The sequence below is a fragment of the Bombus vosnesenskii genome, unplaced genomic scaffold (assembly GCF_011952255.1).
Source record: "Bombus vosnesenskii isolate JDL3184/JDL3185 unplaced genomic scaffold, Bvos_JDL3184-5_v1.1 scf7180000013431, whole genome shotgun sequence".
Lineage (NCBI taxonomy): Eukaryota > Metazoa > Arthropoda > Insecta > Hymenoptera > Apidae > Bombus > Bombus vosnesenskii.
Window position 1 is genome coordinate 227,293 of NW_022883046.1, and position 27,274 is coordinate 254,566.

At 36.7% G+C, this 27,274-nt stretch overlaps 3 protein-coding genes across 8 annotated transcripts in view; 2 read left to right on the forward strand and 1 right to left on the reverse strand.

The window, feature by feature from the left end:
• LOC117238126 (gamma-aminobutyric acid type B receptor subunit 1) overlaps positions 1-17,803 on the forward strand; it is a 32,067-nt gene extending 14,264 nt beyond the window's left edge. For 2 of the 4 annotated variants that reach the window (XM_033502772.1, XM_033502773.1), the window contains exons 4-19: positions 91-195; positions 702-767; positions 4,821-5,024; positions 6,734-6,958; positions 7,340-7,400; positions 11,243-11,366; positions 12,213-12,329; positions 12,408-12,546; positions 12,693-12,809; positions 12,871-13,032; positions 13,171-13,274; positions 13,654-13,947; positions 14,542-14,786; positions 16,042-16,242; positions 16,338-16,565; positions 16,722-17,803. In XM_033502772.1, coding sequence (XP_033358663.1) covers positions 91-195; positions 702-767; positions 4,821-5,024; positions 6,734-6,958; positions 7,340-7,400; positions 11,243-11,366; positions 12,213-12,329; positions 12,408-12,546; positions 12,693-12,809; positions 12,871-13,032; positions 13,171-13,274; positions 13,654-13,947; positions 14,542-14,786; positions 16,042-16,242; positions 16,338-16,565; positions 16,722-17,392 — 3,063 coding nt within the window. In that variant the 3' untranslated portion in view covers positions 17,393-17,803. Of the gene's footprint in view, positions 1-90; positions 196-701; positions 768-4,820; positions 5,025-6,733; positions 6,959-7,339; positions 7,401-11,242; positions 11,367-12,212; positions 12,330-12,407; positions 12,547-12,692; positions 12,810-12,870; positions 13,033-13,170; positions 13,275-13,653; positions 13,948-14,541; positions 14,787-15,004; positions 15,018-16,041; positions 16,243-16,337; positions 16,566-16,721 lie in introns of those variants that run through there. The other 2 variants (XM_033502774.1, XM_033502775.1) reach the window with 2 other exon arrangements.
• Positions 17,804-19,148: 1,345 nt separating this feature from the next.
• LOC117238127 lies at positions 19,149-24,941 on the reverse strand. 3 transcript variants are annotated; one of them, XM_033502778.1, is made up of 4 exons: positions 24,240-24,941; positions 22,903-24,080; positions 19,355-22,755; positions 19,149-19,284 (listed from the first exon to the last, which is right to left on the reverse strand). In XM_033502778.1, exons 1-4 carry the CDS (start codon positions 24,422-24,424, stop codon positions 19,273-19,275), a joined length of 4,776 nt encoding a protein of 1,591 aa, XP_033358669.1. In that variant the 5' UTR covers positions 24,425-24,941; the 3' UTR covers positions 19,149-19,272. The 3 variants fall into 3 exon arrangements, with proteins under 3 accessions (XP_033358669.1, XP_033358668.1, XP_033358667.1); XM_033502777.1 differs by having other exon boundaries at positions 22,837-24,080; XM_033502776.1 differs by having other exon boundaries at positions 19,355-24,080.
• A 1,286-nt stretch (positions 24,942-26,227) lies between these two features.
• On the forward strand, positions 26,228-27,255 carry LOC117238050. The gene is made up of 3 exons (XM_033502601.1): positions 26,228-26,395; positions 26,784-26,927; positions 27,006-27,255. Exons 1-3 carry the CDS (start codon positions 26,321-26,323, stop codon positions 27,138-27,140), a joined length of 354 nt encoding a protein of 117 aa, XP_033358492.1. The 5' UTR covers positions 26,228-26,320; the 3' UTR covers positions 27,141-27,255.
• Positions 27,256-27,274: the final 19 nt, after the last annotated feature.

Genomic DNA, 27,274 nt, shown 5'->3' on the forward strand with positions numbered 1-27,274 from the left:
CAATTGTCTCTAAATGATACAAGCGATGTACAACTTTAACATTTACCTCCTTTGCTGCGAGGACGTTGCAGTATCGCTTTTTCGTTTCAGGCTGTGAACGATCTAGTCACGGAACTGGAGCAAGCGAATATTACGTGCACCGCTACTATCACCTTCGCAGAAAACGATTACAAGGAACAGCTGCAAACTTTAAAAGTAAGGCACGCCCAGACTTAAGCCTCATTGAATTTTTTTCACTGAATATGCTAGAGATTCGTGGCTGCCCGACATGGTATACAGTTATGATGTATAGTTACGTTTAGTCGCCATCATTGTAGCTCTATCTTTGCGTTAGAAATCTTTCCACATTTACTTTACCTTTTAGAATACGAGACATATGCAAGCAATTTTAAATCTGTTCAAAAGCGTAGAATTTCAATGTGAGCGTTTAACAGTTGACCGTTTCAAAATTAATGTCAGACGCTACAATGCACGGCAAAATTCTCCGAAAAACTATTTATCGTACATTAGAGCGTATCAGGCCGTGTCGAGCAAGGCGAATAATTCGATTAACCGCGATGCTCCGTGCGTCTTTAATCACACTTCATAACTAATTGCTTGTCCGCCCTAATACGATAAAGTTGCATGAAAGATGCGGTGCTTGAGACGAGCGCGGAAGAGAATAATCCCCCTTGTTGAAATGCAATTTTATTCGATTACAGGAGTTGGACACACGAATCATCATCGGGAGTTTTTCACCACAACTGGCGCCACGCGTTTTCTGCGAGGTAAACCTTCCACAGAAATTAAAACTTATGGATGCAAGTTCGTTTCGCCTCGTTGCCAAACTCCTTTATTGTATAATGGTAGAATATGTTTCTGGCAATTGCGTGACTTCTAGCGCGGAAAAATAACGGTGACCAAAGTCGAGTTACTTTTAGGATGAAAAGTTTTAAGTACCGAAACGTCGGATAGTTTTACGTCGTGTTGATTTTGCAAAACAATACGCAATAACAAAAATCACCGTATCCATTATATGCGATAGCTTTATGTAAATTTGACCTGGAATTCACTTGAAGTTTTAGTCTTTTAATGAACAGTACTAAAAAAAGAAGTATGAAACCCTAGACCGTGTACTTCATCATTTCAAATTTTGACGATTAAAATCGGTTCAAGGACGGAAACGTCACGTTCGCAATCTTATCGTTTCACGAAAGGTCATTATACGTAGATGTCACATGCAGGGAAATGACTCGCGGAAGGATTATGCTAAAAATGAAAAATATTTCTGTATCTGAAAGCCACACTGATTTACGTCCTTTCCCGTTATGTCACATCAGAACAGAAAAACAATGGTGCGTACAGATTTCTTGTTTAAAAGTATATTAATTTCGTAATTACAAGATGGCAGATTATTGATATACATTTACAAACTGCTCTTATTTACATATACAAAGGGATCTAAAATAAAAGGAAGACGGAACAAAAAAAAAAAAAAAGGAACGGAAGGAAGCAACGAGGAAAAATAAGATGGTATACATAACTCAATCATGAAAAAGATGGACTTGAGTTAGCTTTGCTTTCGAACGCAGAACTTATCAAGACGCTGCGTCAAGATTCGCCTGTCCTTTTTTTATTATCACTCTCCGGTAATCCAGTACACCGACAATTCTCTTCAAAATACGCGGAAATAAAACGCTTCGCGTTACACGCTAAATGTGTCGCGAATTTACGAGCGTTCAAACGCACATCGACGACAGTTCAATTACGAATTTTTACAGACGCTCATAAAATCGCTATCTCTGTGAGAATTACTCTTTTTGGTGTTACCACCGTGACAGTATAATACGCGAAAAAGATTATTTTCGAATTTCAACGTACACGAAAGGTTCCACGACATACACGAACTTCACGAACTCAATTCTATTCTACACGATAAATTGAAATTTGTCTATCGCGGAGGACTTTACGCCTCGATTTTCAGGCGAAAATCGATGAAATGCAAACACATGGTCATAGCCTGTGTCCCTGCTACGCGAATAATGAACATTGTGTTGAAGTAGGACGCTCTCTCTCTCTCTCTCTCTCTCTCTCTCTCTCGTTGTCCTTCTCTCTTTCCCTCATCACTATTATCATGTCAATGGCTTTGTGTTTCAAGACCAGTACTTTCCAAGAACTGCTCGTCAGCTTGTTTATCAGATAATTTTTTATTGTCTAATCGGTCTTCATACCGATAACCATGTAAATTCGATCGCAAGTCGCCGACTTAACTCAAAGTAATCGATATTCTCGACGATATAGGAGATAATCTTTAAAGAAAATGGTAGAAAATTGCATTTACATGACGTATTCACTTGATTGAGGTGACTCGTGAAACTATCACTGCAAAATTAATCACGGAACAGAAAGGATGAGGATTTGGGTGATCTTCGTGCTTCCAACGTCGGAAGTGTAAACATCAGGTTTCTGCGCCTCTAATCTTCCCCTGTGTCTCGCCTACATGTCAAAATGAAGTTACGTTGGTGGAGTATAGGAAACGGTGTTCTCCTGATTACTATCTATCTCTAAGATTCCAATTAATTCGCATTCTCTTTTGATTCGGTATCGTTTAAATTGTATCTCTTAAATCCTCCAAACTGGAAACGTCCTATCGAGTCGCGCGTAGGTATATCTTATATAGGACTTTTTTATTTCCTCGAACGTCAGAAGTAGTATGGAAATAGCCGCGGGAAATATTTACATAAAAATGTAAATTTCTGATTTACAGTTGCTTTCGATCTTTTTCCTTTGTTTCGCATACCCGAAAGATACATAGAAGTTTATTAGAGGAAAAAGATTAAATTTACCAAAGCAGCTGAGCAATCGTGCTTCTTGTGAAAACGATTTTTCATCGGAGCGCGCCTCTGACATCTTGACCGACTATATTATTGCCAATCAGAAAGTAACTACGGCCGGCAGGCAATAACGCGTGCATAGATGTTCGCAAGCGTTAGATCGACGATATCCACATCTTCTCCATTCAAACGATTGTGTAGTTCGTTACTTTTCCGATGTTTAATATTCACAGGTCAGGATCAGCCGTTTATTACGTCGATATGTATTCAGAGGCAAGGTTTTTCCTTTTCTTTGCGCGTACAACGAAACATGGAACGCGGAAACGTTTCTCCTATAAATCAACCGAAAATACAGATAACGCCTACACGGAATCTCGTAGCCTCGGACGGTGTCGTTTATAAACAGCGGATGCATCCTTTGTTTCGTGACGCGTCTGAACAAAATTTATCGCTAAACCAATCGGCTGTTCTCTAATTACGACTAATTTCTTAAAAAATAATTACGAATTTTTGTCGAAACCAGCTGAAAATAATCCGAGATCTTTAATAATCGCCTTTTATAATTCGAACTGTAAATAGTTCGTGGCATTCGTTTCAATACATCCACATAGAGCGTAGAGGTACAATTTATATCTCTGTATTATCGGTTTTAAAGTCGGTGATAGTTCCGAGCGAGAAGAAACATTAAGTCCTGATTTACGTGAAATCGCGTGTTCGAGCGGTAAATACTTCGCTCGCCCTTTCTTTGCTACTGAGAACAATATTATGTCTACGTATTCCAGGCACATTTCTCATTTTCACCGGATGCCTCAGCATGACAACAGTTGCGAATTCACAGAACAGCCTGCATCTTTGGACGACTAGGGCGCGCCATTCAAACGTGTCCCAGTTTTTTAACTTTGTCTCTGTGCAAAGCGACGAAAGACAATGAGGCGTAAATACGACCGACGATGATTTCCCGATAACCGGCCGGCGATCTCTTCTTCCGGACTTAAAAGCTTTAGAAGAGTCGAGCCACGCCGGAAAGGATAAGAACGTTGCATACGAATGCATATCCAGCCGTCTCTTCCGAGTCAACGCAATGACATCTTTCGGTCACGTGAAACTCGCTGATTGAGTAGGAAATTTGCTGTTTGAAAACGGAAGGGAAATTGATTATGGGGATCCGCGTTAAAAGTTTTTACTAGTAGCATATAAAAACTGTGTAACGTCAAAGGGACGATACATCATTCAAGACAAAATACCGTAACGATGTCCGTTTCATATCATCCTAACTGACAAATGACGTTACTAAAATACATTCTATTAGTAGTATATATATATATATATAGCCAAAAATATGTTACGCGTTAGATGAAATAAATCGGCATGCGAGAATAAATAAACGAAAGTAGAGTGGGAAGAAAAGGGAATGGACAATGCGAAAAATGGGGTGTATTTTATAAAGACATCTCGAAGGGTCTGAGAACGATCCCCATCTTGGAGTCATTTCTCATTACTCTGATTGTCCGTCGTCTGATGAGATCATATTAAATATTCATAGTAGGTCAACACGTCTGTTCGATCCTCTGGATGCGATTTGCATTCTCGGAAATTCTCTACAATCACTTTCTTTTCCTTGACGAGAGTGCATTTGATGGTCGATCCTCGAAGTCGAATGTATCGCATTGTGCGGAGAATGTGACGCCGCGTTAATTTCGAGGTACATACGACACGAGAGAGAATTGTGTAAAACTGCAGAACTGTAAAACGTCTCGCTCCGTAACGAGTTCATCCGCTCCTTTTTAAAAATAAAAGAGTTATCCAAGTAACCCATATATTCGAGGAAACATAAGAGCACGAAACGTCTACTAAGAGCCAGGTCTAAAGCTCGTCTTATCTAGCTCCGTAAACCGGCGGCTCTCAGCAGCCAGATGAACATTTTCGCTAAATATTCCGTAACTCCGTTAGTCGCTTCCCCTATTAACCACTCTATCTTTTTTACTTTTTCTTTACTTGTTCTGCCAGGCTTGGAAGTTGGGTATGCACGGAGGAGACTACGCATGGATTCTGCCAGGTGATACGATCGACTTGTCGAAGAGGATGACTAATTCGTTGCACTCTGAACCAGAAGAATGTACCCCATCGCAGCTGTCTCAAACTCAGAATGGTTTGATCATCGTCGAGAGTCATGGCGCTGCCTTAGAAAACGAAATAAGTTCGTCGGGTCTGGTAAGTACTTTTCCAGTTACCGACACATTTGTCAGAAAAGTTCCATACTAAACTGGAAAACGGAGCATTTCTCGAAAATTCTTCGACTAAAATAACCCTTCTGCAGTAGAAAATCTTTTGTAGTGTCTCGATATTTTCTATAGATTGCAGCAATTACTCGAACCGCCACTGGACCAAAGTTTCTTCCATTAATTAAGTCTCGGTCGATGTTTGACGAAATACTTAATAATATACGCAACGTCGTTGTCGAGAATTAAAAGCGTTAACGGAGTAGCGTGTAGTCTTGGCATGTACATGCTCGTTATAGCTGGCATAGCTGTATAACACACGCAGACCTGTTTTCGCGTCCATTAGAGAGAGACGTCGGTGAAATGGTATGGTTGAAAGAGTGTGATAATGGCCAGCAGCTTCCTCGTATCGAACTTTCCACGTTCGAGCAATCGAGCTAATGACGAACTCACATGTTGCTAATTACATTTCACGAGGGAAGAACCTGATCCCGACGAAATTCGAACGGAACGTGCTCCGGAATTGGTTACGTTTCTTCGACATACCCAACTCTTCTCCGGTACTGTCACACCGCCGAAACTCGTCCAGATCCAACTCTCGGTGACTCGCAGTTGTTACGAAACGGTTTGCTTTATACTTTTTCAAACAGCATCATGAATAATTCCGAGTGCATTCAACTATACTGAATATTTACGCGCGCACGTGGAAAACTAGAAATTCACCGTCCCGTGAGTTTTCACGATATCAGAGTCAAAAACGAAGACGCGTTGCAACGTATGTCGGTTGTCCTATTTGCATATTCTGAGGAACGAAACAATACGAGAATAGAACAGAATGTTTTATCGTACAAGAGACAACCTTTGCCACAAAGATCTGAATTCTGACTTTGAGAAGCCACATACATATATATTACATTTCTCTGTTGAGCCGAAATTCGCGTAAATAGTTTTCGTGATCCATTTGTTTCCCACCGGAACATGCACGTTTAATCGATTTAGCTAAAAATATGATAAACGAGGGAAATAGAATTTCTCTCAAATTCGTCCGTAACATTCAATAACGGAAAATGAAATTAGTAATACATTTGTTTCGCTATATCGGCATTTCGAATATGCACTCAACGTTATATTAACATAACGAATTTTGATCTCTACCACAAATACTAGCGACTACTCGATTCTCCTGTTTTTGGTTACATCGAACTGTACCGATTAATTCGTTAATATTTACTATCTGCGTGAAAGACGCGTTTTTACGCTATCGGATGAAAGAGAATAGATTTTTCACTGAAACTGTCGAATCGACCAAAGTACTCTCGTTATTTTAGAAAAAGTGCTATTCATTGTCTCGAGAATAATATTCGAAAATGTTACCCCTTACGGCAATTTCCTTACTTCCATGGCGCAGTGTTCCCAAATAAGTTAATAAGAAAGAAATTTGTTTTTAAAGACGCTATTATGGAATACTGAAACTACAACTTTTCCTTTTTTTGTATAACCTTCGCCGTAAAGGCTGATCAAGCTAGAGTCACTACAACAAAAAGCTACCGTATATTTTCAAAGGATTACGCGAGCTTCGTTTTAACTATTAGTACACTCGATAAAAATAGATAAGAATGGTAGTTCCGTTCTAAATATGCGCATTAACTCGAATTATATTACCCGATTAGCCGTAATACAGCAACGGTATTTTCTGCACAGACGAGTAACAATTTCACGTTGGAATTGAGAAAAAGAAGCGCGACAGACTCGAAGTTCGAAGGACAGACCTACGACGCCGTCTGGGCTATGGCACTTGCTTTGGAAAAGACCGAAAACATCTTAAATAAGGACAACATTAGCGTAGTCCAATATACGCATGCTAGAAAGGACATTGCGTTGCGACTATTAGAACAACTGAAACTTTTACGTTTTAACGGAGTTTCGGTGAGTATGAAATACTACTCGACCAATAAAAAAAGAATGCATGAGAATTCATGAAGTCATCTATTCTTCAAGTATTTAAGCATTTGATTCTGCCTGTGTGCAAATGATTATACGCGTACATTCGTGAAACTAAAATCATCTAGCATTCTGTTTTCATCATCCAAAATCCAGCATTCAAACTTTCGCATCGATAATTCACAAAAGCGATAGAACGATATCTTTGGGAATTTACATGAACGACGCGTATCAAGGAGAAGAAGAAACGTATTTATTAAAAAAACACGATGACTATCGTGATAATGAACTTATCGGCGGACGAAATTGTTAATAGAGGTTTTCCATGTCAATCGAAACGAATAGTTTAGTCATCGTTCGTTCTAGGGACCGGTATCGTTCGATGGAGCCGATCGAGTGGGTATCACAGCGTTCTCTCAGATATACGGTGAGTAAACTTTATACCATACAAGTACGATTTACTCGTAATTATATCGAATGTAATGGTACACGAATAAAGACGGACGTGTAATAGGGCAAATCAGGAAACAGGGCTGGAAATTGCTGACAATTGTGCGCACCTAACGGCGCAGTATACCGCGTGCGTTCTCGCATCTCAGTTAACTGACACTTCCCATTGTTGAATGTTCCGTCAGCGATATGATTTCAGTCGGTACGATAGCGGTTTCGTCCTAATGCATTCCTCCGTTAAACGCGTTACGTACGATCGCCCGAATTGTTAGGCATTGCGATACACTGTTTCTCGCTGCTCCTGTTTACGTCAATTTCTTATCAAATGAACGTTCACACAACACACGAATCTGTCGATTATATTTACGGAGAATTCACGTGCGTGATGACCTGTTCGCGTGTTATTTGAAGTATAAAAATAAAAAATTGCTTGCGTGAAAAAATATCAATGTGTCATGCACATAAAATGACGTATCGAGCGATAATCGATTGGGATTTCGTAATAGCCACGAAGGTTGCGCGTAGAAGAATTTGGAAAAAGCTAGCGTGGGAACTAAATTTGAAAGAGCCATAAGGACATCTCAGTGTCACGCGCATGGAGCTTTTCGCGTGGCCGACACGGCAAAGACTGCGGCTACTCGGATCCACGATGTAAAGCACGAAACGAGATCGGCGTGAGCTTCGTGCGAACACGAGCAAGGATGTTTGCCATTCTATCCACCGGATGTCGGTAAGAAGCCGATGAATAATTAATGAGAGAGGACCCTCAGGAATCGGCAGCGAAAGGGAGCGTGCGTGAGAAAGGAGAAAAACCAGAGATAGAAAACAAGAAAGGCCGGAATGTATTACTTCGAATTCGTATTAATTGTCATTCCGACCAAGAGGTAACTTCGCGTCTCCGCAACACCAAACACGACCAATAAATATATCGTGTTAAACTTTTTCCAGCAAATTTTATCTCGACAAATGTCACTCGTGTAAATTGTCGGAAGTCGGTCTCCCTCCATACATTTCAAGAATCACGGACTGAATTCTTCCGAATAACGACGCAAGCGCACTGTTTGAGTGGCCTCGAAACGCCATCCTCGCGAACGTACGGACGTGCAGGTCTTTGTGAAATTAAGCCTTCTTTCGAGCAGTATGACCTCGATGCGCCGTTCGTGTTAACGACACTCGCGTTCTTACATCGGAATCACTTCTCCCGTTTCAATTTCAATTCGTTCAATTGATGACTAATGGACGGTATTTAATTGGACTTTTTGCAAAGTTATTCCACGTATTTTACGCATTAATGGAATATCGCTTTTTTAACGTAATCGAAAATCAATCTGCTACAAATTGTCTACACCTTTATAAGCGCCGTGAAACTGAGACCAAGATTCATTACTTCTTCGCTCTTTCTTCTCTTCCGCCTCTCTCTCTCTTTTTCTCTCTCTCTCTCTCTCTCTCTCTCTCACTCTTTCGTTCTTCTACCTCTTGTTTTACAAATATCTCGTTGGAAGACGGTTGAACAATCTTTTAAAAGCCCTGATAAGAAACGTTTCTCCCTCTTTCCTACTATCCTCTCTATCCTCCTTTCTATCTCCTATCTACTTTCCTACTTTTTACTTTACTTATAGGTGTATCCAGCGATAAGACTAAAAATCTCCGAATTGTGCTATTTCTCCGCCCTCCTTCATGATATATGTATATCAAACATCTTCGTAAAAGTTGATTCGCGTTACCTATTTTGGTACCTTGAATTTACAAAATTTCTCATGATCTTTCCGCTGGGAACTGTATACGTACTGTACGAAATCGGTTAATCTCGGATGCTGACAATGAAAGAATTTATGTCTTTCGGTAAGACGTTTCTAAAAGAAGCAAAAGTTGGCAAATTCCCTGTACGGATTTCCAGAGATCCAGGGATTTACCAGAATCGACTGATTTTCCAAACTCTTTTACGCAGTTCGTATAGTTGAACGATTATTTACGATACAACGGCTAGTTGTCTGCTCGCTAACCTTGCCCGAACTTCGAAGAAGAAGCTCCTTTTTCTGAACCACGCTTCAAGCATCGATTTCTGATAAAGTCAACGAACTGGCACGAATTTCCGTCAGCGATAGGTAGCGGCGTTTACAAAGAAGCTTCGCTAGTTCGGACAAGTTGGATACCATCAACTGCTTCCTCCTTAGCCTCCACGATTTCTGTTACCATTATTCTGTACATTTTTTTTTTATTCCAGTTTACCTCTCCCACAGTGTTTCATTCATCCAACCAGTCGACACTCGAGATCCTACGGCTGTAATCCATCAAATCCTGTAGCGGGTATAGTCACATCGGCGCGGACCGCATATTTAACTTCCAAGCATAATCACGAAGACAGGGAATAGAAAAAAAGGATCGGTCGTCTGTTATTTGCTTCTTCTTTTTGCCGCAACAGCCGAAGGCAATGTTTTCTAACTTTCGACGTTAATCGGGATTAGATCCATCTGTCTTGTTTAAAGCCAAATAATATGATAATTAGGCGAATATTCTATTTTAGCCGATGATATACTGTCAAAACTGTACAATTTTTTCTTCTTCATTATCTCCTAGAATTATAACCAATGAAATTGAGAATGTTTGATCAGCTAAAGTAACAATATCGCAGCTATGCTACGAATATGTAAACTTCGATGTCAGACCGATTATGTGACTTTGTTATATTACGGCAACCACTATATTATTATAAGATAAGTTCCTAAGAAGCTGCGAGGACGAATTTGCAAATTCGGCGCGTGAAAAACTATGTAGCACGAGTTTACGTGCAATTTAGGAGGTAAGTAATTTAATGTGCAGAAGAAACTCGAATACCTGTCAAGGTGAAAAAGCATCGAGCATGTACGCTTAAACTTCACGAAACAGATACACATAGGCAGTATCCGTGAATGCGCTGCTTAAAAAACGATTGGCAGACTGTCTTTATCTTCAGTCCTCGAAAATAACAGTGCTTTGGTATGCGGAAACCGAAAATGGAACAAAATAAGTATTATTTTGTGTATCTGGCTGCTGTCATTAAGCTGATGAGAAAAAATCCCAATAGCGTCCGGCCTGTAAAATGTACGAAGACAACAGCTTGATAGAACATTTCTAATCCGAGCGATCAGCCATATCTGCTGTCTGCACTTCCCAAAGAGTTTACGCAAGACAAGCTAAAATCCGATTTCGGAAATAAAATCGAATCTATTTTGAAGCGTTGTTCCGTAACATGTCCGAAAAAGTAAACTCAGTCCTAATCCTTGGGAAGCCCCTCGCTTAGTCATGCTTATACCAATACAAATAGGAATTCTATAGTCTCGGTATACTCGGGGTCTTTAGAACTCGGTGTATTTTCGACTTTATCGGCCGTGTCGCACAAGTGAATCACGGCTGGAAAAGGGTATTTTGTAGGAGGACGGATGGGTTTCCGGATAGATGTGAGAGGAATAAAGGATAGAAATTAAACTTCCAACTTTATCGGGCCTTCTTCTCGATAATTCAATTCCTTGTACGTCACGAAACTTGTTATCCTTATGTCGTAAGCTCTGGATTCGTCAAATCTGTGACACGAAACAAATATTTAGGTAGAAACGCGAAGTCGAAATAATTAGAAGCCGCGTTTCTTCTTAGATTAAAATCCCAAGCAATTTAATTTGTTTGCTCGAAAGGAAACGCATACAAAACGAAGTGGGAGAACATGGGAATTAAAATCTTGTTTCGATTTATCCTATCCGGTTACTTCTTGACCGATTATTCAATTCGTCGAGAGTCACTCGTTTATACTAAAGCAGGAGATCTCTTATAGTTTTCCATTTACAGGCAACGATTTCAGAAGAATAGCGATCTTCAGTCCAGAAGATGGAAAGCTAATAATGAATTGCTCAGGATGCGCAATGACAAAATGGCCGGATGGACGTCCCCCCGTGGCTCGAAGGGTTTTCCGGTATGTACTGTTCTATCTGGTTTTATCATTCGCTCGTTCTCTGCGAACATTGAAATCTGACTACCACAAAAGATCCGAGCAATTACATATATCAATTAGTGTTTTGTCTTTCAGTTACCCACTAGTTGAACATCTACTGCGAATTCGAATATCGACGCATCGTTAATTGAAAATTACATATACAATCAGACGTACAATAATCAAACCATACCCTCTCCTTACGTATTTAATTATACAGATAATGATAAATAAATCATTGAACGCTAATGGATACATTTCAAATCGCTGTTGATAAATGAGAGCAACGATGTCAAATATGCCATTTCTAGCCATATAATTATTTACAATCCATGTTATCGTTTCTGTATGCTAATAAGCTATTATTTGCGCGATAAACGTGAAATCGACAGGTTCAGCAACCGAGAATTCAATCGCGTTAAGGACGGTTGCATGTAAAATTCAATCACATAAGCAATTCACATAAAATAGCTGTAAAGATCTCCCTTGCCAAATGGGATTACAACTTACGATACGATACAACGTATAAGTATACGACATGAAGGATAACTATATATTCGGATTCACGCTTTCTCGTCGGGTTAGTAAAATTTGATTATCGTTCCCCGACGGAAATGTTTCATAAATCATATGTTTTGGGAAATATCGTGAAATACGACGTGGTCTACTTTCGAAAGACACCAAGCCTTAAAGGATTATGAAGTTGAAAAACTTGGCATTCCCGGTTATTCTCGTTATTCGTGAGATTAGCTACAGTCCTCGTTATGAGTCTATTACTATTCGAGAACATTCTAATAATAACAAATGGCTTATTTTTCTTACGACCAGGTTGAGAGTGGTAACAGTAGCACCTGCAGCTTTTCTAGCAGTTACTTGTCTCGCTAGCGTTGGTGTCACTTTAGCGTTCGCTTTCTTGGCGTTCAATTTACATTTTCGTAAACACAAGTAAGTTTTACGATGTTTCCGTCGTTTCGCATTGATCGTATAGAAAATGTAAAGTGTTCCGTTTCTTATGACTGGCAGGAGCATAAAACTCTCGAGTCCTAGACTGAATAATATGGCTGCCGTCGGCTGTGGTTTAGTCTACGGTGCGGTCATACTTCTGGGCTTGGATCACGCCACGCTACCGGATAGCAACGACTACTATCCTACAGTGTGCACAGTGAGCATTAATTTTCTATTTGCGAACAGTCGTTAGTTTGGTAGGTGAAATTATGTTGCATCGCGTATATCTATATATACAGATCGAACTATTTCCATGCAACGTTACACTTTGTATTTCGTACGATATGTCACACGGTTTTTCAGGCAAGAGTATATCTGTTGTCTGCTGGCTTTTCCTTGGCATTCGGATCGATGTTTACCAAGACCTATCGCGTTCATCGGATCTTCACTAGAAGCAGAAGCGGCGTTGTCAAGAACAAGGTACGATATGATTGAAAGTACGGTTGACATTTAACGCGCAGTATAATTCTACTACCTACAGTTACTTCAGGATACTCAGCTTATAAGCTTGATCTGCGTTCTGCTACTGATAGACGGCCTCGTGGTAACCTTGTGGGTAACTTTTGACCCCATGCAACGTCATCTCCGAAACCTAACTCTGGAAATTAGCCCACAGGATAGAAGCGTAGTCTATCAACCTCAGGTATCGAAATCGAAACGACGTCGAAAACAAATTCACCCTTACCTTTGCAACTTTGGTAGAGAGGCTCATTAAGATATGGATGACGTTCCCTTTAACCAGCGATAATCAATTAATTTACATCGTTGGTTTTCGATACAGGTAGAGGTGTGCCGTTCTCAACACACGAACAGCTGGTTGGGCGCACTTTACATATATAAAGGTCTATTGCTAATCGTCGGTGTATACATGGCTTGGGAAACGAGGTAAAAATATTGAGTTAACCTGCATATTTTATATACGGAATAGTTTTTGTAAGTAAGAATTCATTAAAACAATCGCTCGGGGAAATCTGTCCACATGGAACTTCCAATTGGAGAAGCAAAGTCGAACTGGAGTTTAATGAGGGATGCCATTAGTGCGTTCATTAGCAAAGATGTTTCCTCTTTTTGTCGGAGTTTTAGCATTGAGCTGTTGATATTAAAACGTTCCAAGGCCAAGTCGAGAATATAGTAATGGAAGTATCGATTTATTCATTGTAGAGTTAATGTAATTTTGATCAACAATTTAATTCTTTATTTATACTTATACATCTATGTTAATTATTTCTTACTTTGTACTTTTCTATATCATGCATAATTCCAGACACGTGAAAATACCTGCTTTAAACGACTCGCAATACATCGGCATGAGTGTTTATTTCGTGGTGATCACTTCGGGGATTGTGGTAGTGCTGGCAAATTTGATGTCCGATCGCGCAACCTTGGCCTTCGTTACGATTACCGCTTTAATCTTGGCTTCAACGACCGCAACGCTAGCGTTGCTGTTTCTCCCGCAGTTAACAAACATCTTGGCTGGCGAAAGGGCCGACCCTGTTGTCCAGAGTCTCGGCTTGAAGATCGAATGCAATACAAGGAGATTCGTGACCGATGATAGAACGTAAGTAACAGCTACTGTTGCCGCGATACGCCGCGTCGCGCCAATGACTACTTCGCAGATAAGAAAAAGGGGGTCGAAAGCAAATGGAAAATCAGAAGAAAACAAGAGCGAAGAAAGAGGGTAAGCACAATGGCGCTGGATACGGTGACAATAAAGGTTTCTTTCGCTTGGTAACTAATCGTTTGGACGGATCTAGCTCGAGACGATATCTTTTTATCGGTGCTCGGTGGCTGAACTCTTCGCGTTATTCCTAACGGTACCAAGGTACGATTCGTTTTAAACCAGGTCACAGACATCGTTCATCATATTTTATTCAACTACCGACTTTCACTGAATTTTCTTTCGAACGGTGCCTGCTAAAAAAAGTTTATTGAATTTTCCATTGAGAATTTATTCGATATCGAGTTAGAGAAGAGGACGAGATCGCATTACCATCAACGTTTAAAATTCCCGATAAAAATTCGTTGGATGTTACCGATCTATTGAAAATAGTACGCGAATTAGTATGTGATATTCGCAAGCCTAGTTACGACACTACGGTATGCAACTGCTTTTTAACGAATTTAACAAAAATTATATTTTATGGTGCAACAGCGAACTTCAATACCGCGTGGAAGTACAGAATCGCGTGTATCGTCGTGAAATGGCACAGCTGGAACTGGAATTGGCCAGATTGGAGAAACAATTGGCACAGGAACCGGTTGAACCATCGCACGCTTCGTCGAGCGCATCGATTCCACAACGCAATCCCAGCATCGGGGGTGGTCTACCTTTGTTATTGCTCAGCGTCCTCCCACCGGTCATCCCTAGGGCTAGCTGGCCGTCCGCTGATTCGTCCGGTGAGTAAGATTCTTCTCCACATGATGCAAGATTCGTTGTGCAAATAAATTCGTGACGAATATATAATCGAAGATCGTTTCACGATTCGTTACCCTTCGCCAAACAAAATCGTCCCTGTTTAAATTTGCACAATGAATAAACTGTTTTATCAAGGAGAGAAAGAAGGAACGATACATAATTAATGTTCTTCTCGTTTCGTCGTCCTTCCATCATTCAGATGTTCGAGAAAGGTGACCGAATTCCGTTTATTGCACGCAGTTATCTGAACGTTTCTGACGTTTACGTGCTTGTATCAGTATTTAAAAAACTTGTTGAAAGTTGAAAGAGGAAATTAGAATAGGGAAACCAAATGTTTCAAAAGTGTTCCGATTCGTATTGCGATACAAGAAAACATTCCCCAATTTGCTGACTTGCCTAATGTTTAAAGACGGTTATGTTATTTTTCGAGGAAAACTGCATGAAAACTGTATTGCCGAACAATGTTTCTTGCGCGTTTGTTAATAGCGTACAACGTTCATCATGCTGCGGTAATTTAAAGTTTTGTTACTCTGTCGATTTGATACAGCTATTAAATAAAATTAGCTGCTACTTAAAACTGCACATGAAACAGTTAATACAAAACCAACCAGCTTGATTGTCAGCCTGTTATTGCATTGGTCTGTATTACTAGCCTGAGGACATAATTCATACATTTCTGACATATTAATTGCCATTCGAGATACCAGACTGCACTCGTATTTCCCCGAGCTCTAAGTCCCAAACCGCTTGACAAGTTTGGACAAGTCTCTGACAGGTGTATGTACGTGCATACGCCCCATTCTGCACGCTAAATTGCACGTTTGATCCAATGTTTCGGAATGCAATGACATCCAATCGAATAGAATCGATGATAAAATTTGACGGTCAACCGAATGAATCTGCAAATACTTAAAGCAGGATCCCCGTTTATGCTTTTGTTTAATTCGTAAATAACATAAAGCTTGTCGATCGAACATTACCCCGTGATGACATTCGATATTGAAAGACAATCTATTACACACATGTAAACACGAAGATCTTATTTAGAGAATTCGGGAAAAACGCGAGCGGTTCTCCTCCTTCCTCTTCTACGATATCTTAGCACCTGCTTTCGCTTTCGTACTGTGTGCTTCAATTCGCCTTATTGGCTCGAATGTCAGTAAATATTAATATCTATTATTAATGCAACACGGTTGGCGATTGGGCACGTATAGACTTGATTTTTCTGTAAATTAGGAATACGCCGCGGTACTGTAGCGTTTAGCAGCCAACCGGATTTGGAACCGGACGGCACACGAAGAAGTCTTGCAGATATTTACAAACTTCACCGACGAAGAGAGACGGAAGGACCAAATCGTTTGGGTGTTTTTCAGCGACTCTTCAGTCTTTTCGGCAGTCGTCCTACCAGCAGGAAAACTTCGACTGCCTCGTTTACTGGTAAATTGTATAAAAAAAGTTAAAAACTACTAATGGAATATAGTGTAATATATAGTGTAATAGTGGAAACGGTTAATCATGTCAAAATCTCATAGGAGTAGCATCGGCACTACGGGTTCACATGGGCTACATTGCCGGTTTGGTACCAGGCACGAAAGCAGCATCTACGTGTCAAGTTAATGCCCAAGGCAGTCGTTCGCCTCATCCTCGATGTGGCTCAGGACCAATAATTAGTATTACTAGCGAAGAAGATCGCAGATTAAGCCTGGGGCTACATCGTAAAGAGTACAGCGAGCTCAGAGTCAATTTTAGTCTACCACCCAGTAAGTACGCCCAAACTATTTCTTTATGGTGAATTATTTTATCGAGTACTTATATCGTTTCATTCCAAATACAACGAGTACGAGATATCAACGAATCGCAATGAAATATATGTAAATCTATTGTAACGTACGTATTTTGAACCGCTCTTCTTCTAGAAGCGAGTACCAGCCAAACATCGTCACGAGAAAAAATTCGGGGATCTCCGCGATTTCCACATCGGATAGTGCCGACAAACAGTTTAAATACGATTGCCCCAGGATCCTCGATCTCGAGATCTCACCGATGGCATTCCATGGAAGACGCGAGAAAAACTAAGGTCTCTCAACTCCCTCGTGGCTCATCGTGTAGCCCTAGCTGCGATGTATGGGCCACTCGTGAATTCGGAATTCCATTAAGTGAACTGGGAAACACTGCTCGAGGCAAGAAAACATCAGAATCATTAGCCTTAACCATTATGGCGGAATCGAATGTAAATTCTGATGACGCAAAGCTCGGCAACAATTTAAAAAAGCTCTTCGAAGAAAATGATACGCAGGGTAACGTTAGTCCTGCCGACTCGGAGCTGAAAATCACCCGATCCATATCCTCATCGTCTTCGTCACCAACAAACACTAGGACATCGAGTGCCACATATGGTATGTCTTCTTCTAGAAAAGAATCCAGTTCCGAATCTGCCCAACTAGATACAAGTACAAACTTTATTCAGAAATCAGAGTGTTCTCGACCCTCAAGTCCAACAACTCGCGCGACCAATTTGAATATCCCTGCAGAGATAGATAGTCATATGAAAGCATCGTACGAAAATGGAAAATCAACTGCCTCGTAGATTAAAACAACAAGTTGCGGAAAAAAACGATTTCCTGTTGCAATATTCTTCCTTCCTGTACTAATTGTCTCCTGACACATATGTTCTTAATCGAGAGAGAAAAATCTACTCTCGCTACTGTTTATGATTGATAAAAGATGAAGGATCATCGGCAAATTTCCGAAGAACACGACACTTGAAAATACCGCTGGCTCCTTCTTTTTATATTTTTAATTATATTTATTTTATTCTTCGATTAAAAAATAAAACATTATAAAAATGCAATTGTATACGCGACAATCTTCAGTATTCGTATTCATGAAAAATCAAGCTCAAATTGATTGCACAAAAATTTAGTGCGAGGGTCAAGAGAACCAATCACTGTTTAAATTTATCGTGTGTTCCTTAGTAATTGTGCCAAAGATAAAACTATGGGGCCCGTAAAAGTATACAGCTGATCGACTTTATGAATTATCACTTTATGGAGGGACCAAAGTATAATAATAATCTCTTCTTCGTTGTCTAATCGATGTTTAATTGTTGGAAGTTCATAATATTTATCGATGAGTTCAATAATAAATATAATAATTCTGATTGTATTTTGATTGCTTCATTATCGTTTCGTAAAACTAGACGACTCAAATTATGTAAAGTCGTAGAGGGCATGCTGAAAATACTCTTACAGGTCCAACGTCAAAGTGTTCAGAACCCAACCTTTCCTGAAGTACCTGCACTCGATGTAACAGAAAAATATCTCTTCGTAATACAGAATCATAAAAACAAAAATATTGGTTTCTTCTGTAAATCTTCAAGTGTGATGTACTGATATTTTAACATTAATACGCGTAAAGAGTACATATTATATAAATAAATATATATACATATAGATAAAAAGAAAACAAGTGGGAATATTTCCCACGTTTCGTACCTCGAGTATCTCGTATGTGTCAATCACTGAATTATTAACTTAATACTAAGCAATAATCTTTGTCGGTGCAATTAAAAATGGTGTAATAAAGACATACATATATATTCTACCTATTTATTGCAAATAACATTATTTCCATTCTATTAAGAATAAGTAGTGATCTCCTTTGAAAGTAAATCAGAATGTTTTATTATTTATCTATTTTTGGATATAACGATGCACATGAATTAGTAGAGTAGAAAAAATTATATATTTTTGTTAACAGAGCAATTATTTACATTATGCCGTAATTGCAACTGCAGATTTCATACATACGAATGATGTAATGGATATAATTATGTACGATAGAAGTTAGGCTGATTCGTATAAGATTAAGAGAACAAGTTTTACCAGTACATATAATAGAGAGAATAATTATTTGAATACACATAAAGAAAAAAATTCTGATAAAATAAATTATACAAGCAATATTTGTCTATAAATATTTGCATATATTTACAATGGTATTGCATTCCAAGACATTTAAGAAACTTAACACATTGCGTTCGCTTTACAATATATGGATGTATGTCTATAGAGTATACACAAATATTATCATCTAACAGAGCTATGCAATTTATAATTGCAAAATTAAAAAGATCTTGAACGTACATATTCCATAAAAAACATAAAATAAAACATAAAAAAACATAAATTAGGAAATTTATATTAAATTCCAATGTGTATTGATCTTAATATTAATCAAAATCCGTTCCGATATTCAAAGTAAAGCATTGAATAATGTTTTTTCGATACTATAAAATAATTAACAAGTTTTTTTCTAATTTTTTCATTTAGAATACGAATAAACGTTTTTCAATTGATTAAATAAAACGTTAAAATCACAGATTCAGGATCATATTTAAACCTAGAAATTACTACATATGTACTACTTTCCGATCGATTTTGTTTCGAAAAGTCGTGCCTCCATTAGCTATATAGTTGCCTGAAATGACAAACGATCAAGGTTAATATATTAATAATCAAAAGATGAAATAGGTTCCATGTAAACTTACAGTGATTTTTTCCAGTATAGTTTCTGCTGGTTTATCCTTTCGAACAAGTTCTTTTGGACTTGCTTTGATTGGTGTACATTTTTCTTCCTCCATTTCGCTCTTTTTCTCTGGAATTTTCAAAGCATTTTGCGCTTCTATCCTTTTACGATTTAAGAACGCCATGCCATGGACTCGAAGATGTTTATCTACCGCCGCCTTATCTTCAAAAACCGCCATACAAACATGACATTGATTTGCTTCGATAGACTTTCCTTCAGCCTCGAGATCATCCACATTATCAGGAGCGTAGGAAGTATTTTGTGCCATATAAGTTATGGGATCCTCTATCCCGTGAAATGCTTTCAGATGCATTTGTAAACTAGGTACTACCACAAAATTGTCTCCACATTCCAGACATACTAAGTATCGGCCTTTGATTCTATGATTGCACGCGATATGCTCTCTCAAATTTGTCATATTCGAGCATCGCTGATCACATTTCTTACACCTGAAATTACCCTCACTATCTTCGGCTGTTTCTTGTGTTACGCATAACCCAAGTCCTGTAAAATTTACGTTTTTCCCATCGGTATTATATTTTTTTGGATTCCACCGTCGTCTTCTTTTTGAACTCGATATAGTACTTTCGGACTTGCGCTTTTTGTTATCTAATAATTCCTTGTAACCACCATTAATGAATTCTGGTGACATTCGTAGTAAGTTTATGGCAACTGCTGATAGCTTACAATCTTGCAAATGTTTACCCTGAAAATGATTACTTATAACTGATTTGGATGTATTTATTAATTCCCTGCATAAAGGACAATGAAAGTTTTGGATCTCATTTGAATTAGTTGGATTGATTAGAGCAATTCGTCGAGGAAAATAGCGATTAACTTCTTGATCGCGTGAAAATACTGCCATTTTTCCTCCTTTCGCTATCTGCCCAGCTTTCTTAGATCGATTCAACTCAAGCACGTGTTGAGGAATTCTAACAAGCGGAGGAGGTTTCAAAATTAATTCATGTGTTATAGCCTCCGGTTGTTTTTGACTCTGTGTTTTGTTCGAAACATCCCTTGCTTCTTGTTTTGTTTCATCTAATTGAATTTTTGCTTTTTCGCATGTGTCATATGTACTCTGGTCGTTTTTCACTCCTGACAGGTGATCTTGTTGAGGAGATTCAACTTTCACTGGGCCGGGACTTAGTTGAATCGTTTTGGTATCCCATACGCAATCAATGACATGTTCGAGTTCAGTTTTGATCTCCTGACCTTGGTGAGCTTTGTTTTGTTCGGTTTCTTTATTTATTGTGTTATCATCCGTCCTCTGAGCTTCACGTTCAAATACCTCAGACGTAATATTTCTAGCATTTATAATCTTACTTGTTGTCGTATCGATAAATTTCGAAGTTGCTTCAATCTTGTCGCATTCAGAAATATCCGACGTTAGGTCAGCCATTGACCTAACGTCGAGTATCTTCGGTATGATTCCACTCAATTTTGGAGAAGATTCTGAATTAGCATTAACAACTTTAGAACATAATGGTGTTTCATAATTTATTATGTTATCATCTGTCCCCTGAGCTCCATGTTCAAATACCTCAGACGGAATAGTTCTAGTATTTATAATCTTAGGTATAACAGTTCCATCTTCGCAAGACTCTGTGTGTGCATTTGTGAATTTATTTTGCTGTAAACTATTTTTCAATAAATTTGCTGCGGTTTCCACTTGAGAAGTATTCCATAATGTCTCGGAACTTGTAAGTTCCTCTAAACGTGTTCCATGTTCACTTTGCAAATGAGACATAATTCGTTTCGCCTCTACATGAATAAACGTACAAAATGGACATGTGAACCATATTAATCTTTGAACGACTATATGTTTTTCCATGTGTAACATGTAATCTTCACAACGTACAATGCACCGCCCAAGTTTACATAGTACAAGCCTTATGGGTTGATGGTCATTTGCATCCGAATGTTTATCTTTATGATGTTTTCTATATTCGGAATATGATGGTAAAACGATGTAACATTTATCACAAACTACCTTATTATGACTGTGCATAATTGCGAAATGTTTTGCGACAGATTCCATATCTTGAAAACCATCTATTTCACAAATTTTGCAACCGAGAACACGCCTTTTTAGCGTGTGGAAACAGGTAGTCCATGTATGGACTTCTAACGATCTATATGATGTAAATTTACGATAACAATCAGGGCACAAATACGGTCTCTCCTTGTCGTGAAATGTTTGATGAGCTACGAAACGCGTCGAATTACCTTGATACGTATGACATTTGTGGCACATATGCTTATAGCAAGAACAATATATATCGTTTTTCGCAGGCTTTGAAAATCCTGGAATATAGTACTTGGGTTTTTTAATTTTATTACATGCCTTACAAACAGGTTTTTCATCTGTTTTCTCATATTCGGATTCCCATTCATGTAACAGTGCATCTTTCTCCTCTTTGTCATCAGATTTCTCAATGCATTTATCAATACAATGTTTCAGCACAGTCTGCAAAATATGAACTGCTTTTAAGTTTTCTTTGATCACATTATCAGTTACGAAATTCATTACTCTTGATATTTCTTCACCAATTTCTTGTAAATGATCGTATCGTTTCTTCAATTCGAAATAAGAAAGATGAAAAAATTCATTTAGCATTTCTTCTCTACATTTTGTTATCATCGTAGATGTATCAACAATAGAATAAATTGGCTTTTGATTAAGAAACTTTACATCGAGATACAAATTTTGGTCTTCTCCTTTATGAAATGTTAAACTTTCAAATGAATTGTTCATATTTTGTACATCAATACCAATGTCTTTATGTTCAGTATTCAAATAAGGTACATCAACTTTCTGAGAACCCTTTGCTGACAAAGAAGTCTGTTTTGACTGAATATCGCAGCTAGAACTATTCGATAATTCCGACGGAGATGGTGAAGGTGTTAAAGGGGAAACATCATTATGAAATGAGTTCGTTTTTTCCTGATTCGATATATTTTCTATTTCAGTGGAATCTAAGGGTATCAATGGTGGAATATTGTAGAACACTAATGGTGGAATATTTGTAGATTTTGATTGCATTGTTCCTTGTACATTTTTCACTGGTACCACAGCATTGGATGGGGTTTTTAAATTTTTAGTAAGACCTGATGATTGCTTAATAATATATTTCCGTCCGTTTTGATATATAACCCTACCAGGAAAAGGTCGTAATTTATTTTTAAAGGGCTCGGTTTGGTTTTTCGAACTATTTCTGTTAGTTTCTTTACCGGCTTGATTTTTATTTCCTACATTTATTTTCATTTTCGATAATTTTTCAGTCCCAACAGGTATTAAGCGAATTACTCCTTCGGAAGATGATTCTTTGTTATTATCGCCAGGTGCATTATCAGAGGCGTGTCCTATAAAAACAATCTTTTTGTTATTGATCATGTGAGGTGGTAGCTGATTAATAATTGTATTAATATCAACATGTTTCGTACTTTGAAATCTAACATCCTTTTGACCAGAATCAATGGTCAATGTATATAGATTTTGTTTCAATTTACCTAACTTATTTTTGTATGTATCCACCTTTGCTGTACAAGATACATCAGATTGAACCTTGGACACTGGTGCTACTTTTAATAAATTATTGCGAAGTGTTTTATTTTCTTTTCTATCAGATTTTTCTTTTACGATATTGCCTTCTGTAACTGTCTTGACTGATAAATTGTTACTAGATTTATGTGTTAAACTCTTCCATAATTGTTTATTGGTAGGACACTTTGATAAATCTTTGATATCACGTTTAGACGCTATCATTGTATTACCACATGACATAACCATATTGGATGAAATGGAGTTTAAATGTCTTACTTTATTTCGTTTGAACTTATTAATTACATTTGGACGTTTTGGAGTGCACGAATCTTGCACTGATTTTACAGAAACTGTTGTGTTTCCTTTCCTTTCCTTATTATTATCTGGAAACTCAGATTCAAGAAATTTTGAGAATCCACAATTCACAAAAGTAATGTCATTTACTGTACAAGGACTGTCTTCATTTTCAATCATACTTTCATCAGAGATGGAAACCCTGGTATCTGTTGAAGATGGACTTGTTCCTTTATCAACACTTTCTACTGACTCAGGAATATTAATATCAGAAAATTTCTTGCCATTGTTAGGTGTAGAATGAGCAGAATTCAAAATAGAAATTTGCTCCTCTATTGATATTTCTAATGGCTTAAAATGAAATCGACCATTATAACCTTTAAGAATAATAGTAACTGGATTATCGGCATCTTCTGTCAATTGCCACCAATTGTTATCAATAGTTTTATTTTTCAACCAATCCATTATATGAACTTTTATTATAAATGTATGTTCCATGAGTGCTTCGCATGTTAAATCTACTTCAGGATTCCAGTCGATGATATTTGTTGGTAAAGGCATTAACATTAAGTCACCTATATTTACCAAATCTACATTATGAGCTTTCAAATGTGCAAAAAATTGACATTGATTGTAAAAGATTCTTATTGCCCCAAATTTTTGATTGTTACGTAAACCTCTACTTCGTAAATATAAGCGTTTCTCATGATCCAATTGTAAACATGTGGAACACAATATACCTTTTACAGAGCTATGTTTACAAGCAGTTACAAAACAATGATGACACCAATATCCCAATATCCAACTTTTCCTTGCAATATGGTCTTCCAAACTGCTTCGAAAATAGAAGCTAACAAAAAATAAAATTTCCATATATTACATGTATTTCTATTTAAAAACTAATCCTGACATATACTATATATAATGCTTTATAATGCTGCAGTTAACATACAAAATATGTAAAAAAGATACTTAAAATATATTAGTATGTGTGTATATGTGAACTTACCAGTCTTTGCATTGTGTACACATATATAGATTCTCACATTCTGGAACATACTTCTCCAAAGGAAAGGATGGTAATATTGGCTCATAAGGTTGTGTCTCTGTTATAAAAACAGCATTTTTCACTGCTGTATAATATTTGTCGCCCCACCTAGTTTCAGTCCTTCTATTCCTTCTTAGTTTTGGCATGAGATTTTGTTATTATATGTCACAATATTTAGAGTATCTTAAACACAGAATCCATAAGCACCAAATTGATACTTGAAAGTTCATAAATATAGATATGAACTATTGTAATAAACAATTATTTATAGCAATGTGTTAAAAATCAGTGAAATGCTGTTATTTCTACTAACAAAGTATAATACTATACCAATTATCATATATTTTTTTATGACATACAATGAATATAATATGGCACTACAGACTTAAAGAACATTATACAAAATTTATTCACAATCTTGTCACCAAATCTCACCATTAATTACGCCTGTCATATATCTTTTTCATATCATACAATGTATTAACAAAACTTAAAGGATTGTTCATCAGTAAACCGCCATATTCAGCCATGATATGTTTTGCTGTTTCCAGCTCGTCGGTAAAACAGAATACACCGAGCTGCCGTTGCGGCAAATGGTTGAAGTAATATTAACAAATGCACAGCTATTGTATGAACCTACATACATATCCTCCAATATATACATACATATACATATTTTTTCTCTCTCTCGAGATATATATAAATAGAGAGAGAGAATTACCAAATGTTTTACATTTATTATTTTTGTAAATTATTTTAAGTTCTAATTCTTAGGATATTTTCAATGCTATTAATGTATGCATATTATTTTATATAATTATCACCAGTAAAAAGGGATATGGATATTGAATACAATTGTGGACTCTTATGCCATAGTGAAAAGTTGTATCCAAGCACCTTTGAAGATTCTGGAAATATACATAAAGATTATTGAGTTTATACAAATAAAGCAATGAGTATCATTTTACAGTATATGAAAATAACATTTAAAACTACACTATGTTTTATTAAAACTGTGTCTTAGACTGAATACGTATCTTAAACATTACATTTTTTAATATTTGGTAAGTACGATTTCATTTTAAGATTATTTCAAAACATAACATATAATTGATTAATACTAGTTTTATTAGTAAATATATTTTATATATTTGAAACATAAAATTAGCTTATATCTGTTTACATATTTTCACATAAGTTTTTACTTGAATGAAATAATATGATTAGTTAATACACATATTCTTAATACTTATTCTCTCTTAATTCTGTTTACAATATTTATAATTGTAGAATATTATCTTTTTCTGTTTTAAACACACACCAGTTAAGTAATACTAAACAACAAATAATATACACTAAACTTACAAGATATTCTGCACTTATATACTTGAATAATTCATTAATAATTCCTTATATTTTATGTTCTCATTAAGTGGATATTACAAAGCAGTTGTAATTACAATGTGATTATATCTCAAAAGAATTTCAAAAATTTGTACCCTTTTTTAAAGCAAATGTTACATACATTATATACATATACGTATATTTTTTATTTAGATACCCTAGCCATTGATAATGGTCTACAGAGAGCGCTAGCTGTAGTTTTGGATCTCAGTATCTTACAGAATGGAATAAAAATATATTTAATTTTTATAAGAATGAGTAAAACATAATAAATATATATAACTCCTAAATTAAAAAATGTGATAAAATGTACATATATAATAATATATTTTAGTCATAATAATATTATCTTTAAACTATTATAAATAACTGCTATTTTATAATTCTATTAGGCTATGCTGTTAAATTATATAGTTAAAAATAAATTAATATGTGTAACTTATTTAATAATATTTGATAAGAAAATTTTCGACTAATTTATAATGAAATACCTAGTTTGCATTCTACCAACTTATACATATATCACTATGTACGTTACGTGTGATAAATAAGTACTTGCTTTTCCCTCTCCAGAGAGCACCAAACTCACTAAGAAGAAGTGCCATCAGAAAGGCAGGTATGTTACGCAAATAGATAAAATGTCGTTCCATCAATTCAATGCATTTACTGGTCGTTTAAAACAATCGACACAATTACAAGCTCTTTATCCATTAGTAAGTAATTAACGACAAAAATTAAGCCAAAGATTCTTATATTTTCCAACATTTTCTTATCATTTTTGCTACTTTGTTTCAATGAAGTATGATTTACTTTGTTTTTAATATGATAATTATAAAAATTTTTAAAAGTTTACATTCAGTTATTTATTGTTAAATGATATTCCCTATCATATGCTAGAAATGTTAGATAAGTAAGGAATGAAGCTTTGCATCTTTATATAACTACATAATATCAATAGAATATAGGTGTAATATCTAAGAAATTAAAAAACTACAATATAAAAAAAATTGTATATTTAAATTTAATATCCTAAACATAATATTATTTGTATCAATTTCATTGATTGCATAATAATATATAAAATTAATACTTGTGTCGTAGTCCCCAAGACCATTAGAAAAAGTAGAACCAATAAAAATGATGTTTGATTCTGTCAAAACTAAGCCAGTATCTACTTCATTATCTGGCAAACAGAATTATTCTACAGTACCTGCAAAATTAAAGAAGCTCCAACAGGAATGGCAGGTAAATATAAATACATACATATCTGTCGATAATAAAATTACATTAGAAAGAGAAATATAATAAATATACATTTTACAGGTTGACTTAACAAAACCTACATACCTTCTACGAGGTAGATCGGATAACATGATTGTTGCAGGACTTTCTGCAGTTACTGCAATTTGTTTTGTCGCTAATATGTACTACTTATTAGAGCTCAGAAAGAAATTTTAATGCATATAGGAAATTAAAATGCTTTAGTATAGATATACTTAGGAATGATATTTGTTGTAAAAAATAAATTATAACTTCAAGTAATATTTTGAACTCATTATTATAAATAAATGATTAAATATACATTTATTTTA